Consider the following 6,960-nt stretch of genomic DNA (forward strand, 5'->3'; position numbering starts at 1 on the left):
ATCAGCAAACCTCAGACTGTTTCTGCTCTGAGGTGTGAAACCTTTTCACCTTGGTTTTGACGTCTCTGCTCCTGTCTCACTTCCCCTTCTGACCCACTTCCAGTCATCAGAGGCGACTTTGAATGGACTCTATGGGACACAATATGAAAAGCACTGAACCCAATCCCTTACTTAGAGCTAAGGCTCAAAGAGCTAGATATGACCTCATTAGATTATGGACAGATTAGAGATGTCAGGTAATTAAATCAACTAGATAATTCATTAGAACCAAATGTTTTCATGTAGCTAATCAATATAACCCAACTAAACCCACTCAGAGAGCTGATTCCTTTATAAGTGGTACAGGTGGCTTCCTAATATTATCTAGAAGCAACGAAGGACTCGTCTGGTGCAAGTCATGTGGGAAGTGAATTTGGGAAGCCATTTCCTACTCATTGGGCTTTCAGATATCTCAGCCCGACACCTACGCAGCCCAGGAAAGAGCTTCATGCTAATTTTATATCTCCATATGAATTTATTTGAACATGCACTTTCTCCCCTGGGCCATTAATTATTAAGATAACATATCATGGGTTTCCTTTTAAATGCTCTTTATAAATAATTAGTTTGTCAGTAGCCAGGATGTTTAGGACATTTCTGAGACCTTAAAAGTTTCCTTCATGTGGGGCTGGAGAGATGGCTCAGTGGTTAAGAGCATTGGTTGTTCTTCCAGAGGTCCTGAGTTCAATTTTCAGCAACCACATGGTGGCTCACAACCAGTTATCATGGGATCTGATGCCCTATTCTGGTGTGTCTGAAGATAGTGACAGTGTACTCACATATATAAAATAAATAAATCATTAATTTTTTTCCTTCATGTTTATAACTGTTCTATACAGGCCTGTCCCATTCAGCACTAGAGAAATGTTTCTGATACGTTCTTATAAGCAAATTCTGTTTAAGTGTTGCTATTACAAAGCAAACAAGTAAACAACTCACCAAACAATGAAGCAAAGTTTAGTGATCGAGGCAATCAGCCTATGGAGTGACTAGACAGATGAACTGTAACATTATAAAACACTACTGCTCAACTGGCCCAGTTGCTCTCCCTGACTACATAGTTCAAGTGCTTAAAAAGATCGAATCTAATTGTTCTGGAAACAAAAATGTTCTTACTCTGGATCCCTGCATGGACTTTTCAAAAAGCATGTAACATTGACCCTCACAGAGTTTTAGAAGCTGAGTAAGCCTCTTCCTGGCACCCTTTCTATGTCACACCTGTGCTACTGATTTGTGTGAATTCTGATTCACTGATGGTGATATTTCTAAGCACTACTCCTCAAATTAAGGCATGATCTACGTTTATTAGAGATCTGTTTAGTATTTGAAGCTTTGTGGTAGGATTGCTTAATTTATAAGGAACAGAATACTAGGGAAATAGTATAATCTACTGTCTCCTTGTCTTATTTTACAACTGATAAAACAGAGGCCTAAGAAATGTCGGAAGCATCTTACACACCTCAGTGGCACACACTGAAGATGCTATGTGCAACACAGTAGCCATGCCAGACTCCACCTGCTCCTTCCCATCTCCCAGTGCAGCTGAGGCTCTCAGGAGTCATGGACCATAGCAATAGTGCCTTTGGCATCTGTGCCAGTCAACAGCTGGTGACCCAGGCTGAACCAGCAAGTAGCTTGTAACTTTCTCTCGACTTGGCTCCTATGTTTTTATTTCATAGGAAGAAAGTAGTACTTTTTTTTTTTTTAAACATAATTGAGTCATTTCCTCTGGGAAGAATTTGATGCTCTCCACATCCTTGAACACGGAGTTGAGGAAGATTTCTCGTGGCATATTTTTAGGTGTCAATGATAAGCTCACAGGCATTGAGGCTTGAAGCCAATTCTTTTTCTTTCCAAAATTAGAACTTAAAAAAAAAAAGGAAACCTTAAAGCAGCAAGCTCCAGCACCCTTACCATTATTTAAGAGCCCTGTATAGTGTCTAGCACTCTTTAGCCCACTTCAGTGACAATCATTTGAAGTAGACGTTGATCTGACTCCCGAAGGTTGAAGGGCTGAGGTAGCAGCTTATTCTCTCACAGGGGCGTGACCCAAAAGATAGTTTTAAATTTCTTGTACCAGGCCTGCTTTCATAGTATGGTAAAATATATTTCACTATTTTTAAATGTATAAAACAAAATACTGTAGGATTATAAAGAAAATGAGCTACATATATATGTATATTTACAAGAATATTTCTGAGCTTTTGATATTAGGCTGAATGTTTATATTAATATGTTAAATAACAAGTTTTAAGAATTACCAAAATATGTGCCGGGTGTGGTGGCGCACGCCTTTAATCCCAGCACTTGGGAGTCAGAGGCAGGTGGATTTCTGAGTTTGAGGCCAGCCAGGGCTACACAGAAAAACCCTGTCTCGAAAAAAAAAAAAAAAAGAAAAGAAAACTTTCCAAAATATGTAAATAAGGCTGAGAATAAACAATATTCTGAGATATCTATATAATAACATTGTTATAAAACAAAATCTCAGTTCTTCATCGTTTACACAGTCCTAGACACTGTTAGTGGTATTGAGTAGTCATACTTGAAGAAAAGTCTACATTTTTATTAGAAATAAATATAAATACAGATCCCTGTCCCATTTTTAATTTGAGTTTGCTCTTGGCCCACTGATATTGATGCCCACATCCATTGGTGGGGACCAAGTTAAGATTTATAGCATAATGAAGATGCTTAACCATGTTTGATGCTAAGCTAGGACCTGATAGAATAGGACGTTTGGAAGCCTTGGGTTCTCTTTAAAAAGTGTTAAGTGAAAAACAAGTGTTAAGTGTTGAAGCTTTCGTCTGAAATCCATGCCTCCCCACCCCCACCCCCGAGCCTTTTTTCAGCATGTTTCTAAACTGTAGAGCATTGTTTCCCAAGCACAAGCTGGGATTGTACCAGGAAGTCAACTTGAACACTTGATAAAGATGAAACAATTGCAAATAAATAAATATTCTGTGGCTTTAGAGAGTTTAGAAGTTCAGGCTGAAGGGATATCCGCCTCTTCTTGACTCCCGGATACTTTTGGTGGCGATGGGCCCATAGACATGACCCCCAGTCATGTACAAAAACAAACACCCTTGGAGGTAGTGCTCAAAATAGGATATGGCATCATCTAGCACCCCAGAAGTAGAATACGAAGTTTTTGTCTCAACTTATCCAGGTGTCACCTGTACCAGGGAACACATCACCAGTATTCATGTGAGACAGGGGAGGATTTTAAAATGTACTAGAGTACAAATACAAAGAGAGAAAAACAAATTTCTCTAAAAAACCCATAACCACCATCATTCAAGTAGTGTTGAAATCTGTGTTTGCATTAAGCACATCATTTTTTATGCTCAATGGCACCTGTGCTACACTATTTAATTAATCTACTGGACAGTTAGGCATCTGCTTCACTTCAGCCTTGGCATTCTTGAACTAGGTTTGTACAACAGCAATTGGCGTTCTGTCTCTTCTAAACTCATGGTTTCCTTACCCTTTGAATAAACAACAAGGAAAGCTGCAGTCCTCTGCTGACTATGGCTTCTTCACAGATTTCTCTTATGTGCCTTTCCAAAGGTCTCTGTCTCTCTCTGTCTCTCTCTCTGTCTCTCTCTCTCTCTGCCCCCCTCCCCCTCTTTCAATAAAATATATGAACGATGGCTACAGTCCCTGGCTTTTGAGGTCACCAAGTTTAGCTTTACCTTTTGCTTACTGGGATAAGACATTGTAAATCCTTGATTACTTTGGTTTCTAAACAAATTTACCTTCCCTTTATTTCCATTGCATCTTGTCTCTTAGGTCAAATCTCTGCCACTAACAATATATTTGTGACTTTGTTGTATCTTTGGACTTTTGATCAATATTGTATTGGGGAGGAAAGATCTCAGGATTGGAGCAAGCGGACTGGTGAACCATCTATCAGGCCGACAGAGCAGGAGTCTGTTCTGTGTCCTGAGGGCTTGGGATCACAACTCTCAAACTGTTTGATTAAAAAGCAGGAATGGAGTGAAGGGTGGGGAGGCAAATCCTTCTTCCCCGACTTAATCTCTGAGACCAAATGCACTGCAGACAGTCGGTCCCTGAGCTTCCCTGTCTACTCCACACACGATGTTGATGATGTTGGCGCCTTGTCAAGCAAACTTTAATATTGCTTCTCAAACAGCCCCATCTGGATTCAAGTAGGATGCTATATACTCACCCAAATCTTTCCCCATCAATTCGAGAATGAAAGACAGCTATGACTGTCACATTTTCAAGAGGGCTCTATTTTAAGCTTAACCAAAGAAAAACCACAGACTTTTGTTCCACAGCCAAAATCTAAACATGCCTAGTTTTTGATTGTCTCCAACTTCTGCAGTTAAAAATCCACTAATCTATAAATTTCCCCCAGCCTCATACACACAGTCACACAGACTACACTGGGCTACTCACCGAACAATCCGTCAGTGGGTCCCTCATGTTGAAATGCTGTCTGCTTTTTCTTTTACCTACGCTCGATCCAGCATGCTGGACGCTGCAATCAATCAGGTTGGGTGTGTTCTGGACTTCCGGGATTCAAAGGGCTTAGAGTACGTCAGTCCTTGTCAAACACACCAAGGAGGAAGTTCCAGCCCCTGGACTTTCATCCAGTTTGTTTCCTGAAAAAGCAAAGAACAGCTCTGGGTCAAAAGAGCCAGTGGGAAATGGTGAGAACCAGATCAGTGACCTTTGAGGCCCTGAGGTGTAGCCTTGAGAGAAGGTTCAGAAACTATATAGAGTTCCCTATGATCTGGATGCCCGGAATAATGGTGGGAATTCACATGTTTTTGTTTTTTTTCAGCTTGCTTGTCCAGTCATGGATTACATTTCCTGTGCTTTAAGCTGCTCTGACCTTTGGGATCTAAGCAAGCTAGATGGGTGAAAAGTGACAGTCACAGCTGTCTTTCACTCTCAAGTTGATGGGAGAAGGTCAGTAACTATGCAGCAGTCCCTCTTGGATCCAGATGGGTCTGTATGATGGTTTACCTTGATTGACAACTGGACAGGATCTAGACTCATCTAAGAGGCTCACCTCAGAGCATGTTTGTGAGGGGGTGTATAGATTGAGTTAATTGCGGTGGAAAGATTTACCCTAAATGTAGGCATCATCATCAGATAAGCTTGGGTCCTGATCATCAATAAAAGTGAGAAAGTGAGTGGCAGACTAGCAATCATCTTTCTGGGACAGATCCTCAGATGCAATAGGACCAGCTGCCCTCAAGCTCCTGTTGCCTTACATTACCTGCCATGATGTACTATACTTCGAACTATAGACCAAGATAAACCCTTTCCTTCTTCTTTTATCAGGTAGCTTGTTGCAGCAGTGAGAACAACAACTAACACAGTAGGTCAATTCCCAGTGATGACAATTTTTCTGTAGTCCTGCCTTTGATATGTAAATGAACGGCCCATACTCCCCGGTAATACCAAACCTATATTTCTTCTGCTTCAAGTCACTCAGAGCTGGTACCAAACAACCTTATAAGACTGTTAACACTAAAGTATCCAGAAGACTGTCAGGAAGCAGGCCATTTATGAAACACCTCTCAGAGCCGGGCGGTGGTGGCACACGCCTTTAATCCTAGCACTTGGGAGGCAGAGGCAGGTGGATTTCTGAGTTTGAGGCCAGCCTGGTCTACAGAGTGAGTTCCAGGACAGCCAGGGCTACACAGAGAAACCCTGTCTCGAAAAACCAAAAAAAAAAAAAAAAAAAAAAAGAAAGAAAGAAAAAGAAAGAAACACCTTTCAGGGCCTAGCTGAACCCCAACCCTCACTCTCAGCCCAGCAGGACCAAGAGGCTAGGCTATTAATTTAAGCCTATGATTGGCCTTATTTTTTTCATGGCTCAAAATGATGGGCAGAACTGGCAATCAGTAACTTGTTTTATTGTTGCTTTTAAAATACCTTTCCCAGTTGTCAGTCCCTAGGTTTCTAATTGCCTCTGGACTTGTAACAAGCATTTACAAGGCTCAGAGCAGCTTTGTTCTGACTTCTGACTTGCCTGAATGTAGCTTTGTCCCCAAAGTCCCCTCAAACACTTCAGGTCTCTCAGCATCTCGGCTGTACCCACCCTACTGACACAACCTCTACTCATCTGCCTCTGGGGTCCAGGTTCTCTTTGAAGCTCCTGAAAATAGTGTAGGGGAGAGAGCAAACAATGAAAGAGGAGAGTTTACAGGAGTGGAGAGGTGACGTGTCAGCCTCAGTCAGGAATCACTCCTCATATACCAATAAGATTCTCTCCACTGGCTGAGCCGTCCATCACTGGAGGTTACAGCACTGCGCAGCTATCAGGAGACTGGAGTTGGACAGGTTATGTCAACATAATGAGGATATCCAGGGTTAAGAAACTCAGATTCCCATTAAAGTCTTCTTTAGTTTCTGAATTTCACAGAAACATGACTGAAACCAGAGTTCCACAATCTGGGGCAACTTGATGTCACTCAGTGTGCCTGTCCCATTTTCCCTCGTTGCTTTTTATTTCTCTATGTTTTATTTCTATTTTTAGTTATTTTTTTCTATTTTTTAAGTTGAAGATAGTTTTTTCCCCATACAGTATGTTCTGATTACAGTCTCACCTCCCACAACTCCTCTCAGACTCTCTTCACTTCCCTCTCCACACAAATCCACACCTCTTCTTTCTCTCAGTTGAAAACAAATGAGCATCTAAAAACAATCACAAAATAAAATAAGATAAAATAGAACCAAACTGGAATAGGATAAAATGAAGAATCATAAGAAAAAGAGACAAAGAAAAACAGTTCCTAAGACAGCTAAGACTTTATTTTATTTATGTATTTTTTCTTTATTGTTGTGTTTATAAAAAGATAAAGAGATTAAGAGTATGTTCTGTGGGTGTGTAGAGAGGTATGGGGGAAGGGGATGTCTCAGCGGACCAGCCACGCACCCGTA

At 41.0% G+C, this 6,960-nt stretch overlaps 1 protein-coding gene across 1 annotated transcript in view; it reads right to left on the reverse strand.

Moving 5' to 3' along the window:
* Nostrin (nitric oxide synthase trafficking) overlaps positions 1 to 4,563 on the reverse strand; it is a 61,913-nt gene extending 57,350 nt beyond the window's left edge. Inside the window, exon 1 of the mRNA XM_028763052.1 lies at positions 4,462 to 4,563. Within this exon, the coding sequence (XP_028618885.1) occupies positions 4,462 to 4,488 (27 nt within the window). The 5' untranslated portion in view covers positions 4,489 to 4,563. The remainder of the gene's footprint in view (positions 1 to 4,461) is intronic.
* Between the last annotated feature and the right edge of the window lie 2,397 nt (positions 4,564 to 6,960).

The sequence above is a fragment of the Grammomys surdaster genome, unplaced genomic scaffold (genome assembly GCF_004785775.1).
Source record: "Grammomys surdaster isolate TR1022 unplaced genomic scaffold, NIH_TR_1.0 136, whole genome shotgun sequence".
Classification (NCBI taxonomy): Eukaryota; Metazoa; Chordata; class Mammalia; order Rodentia; family Muridae; genus Grammomys; species Grammomys surdaster.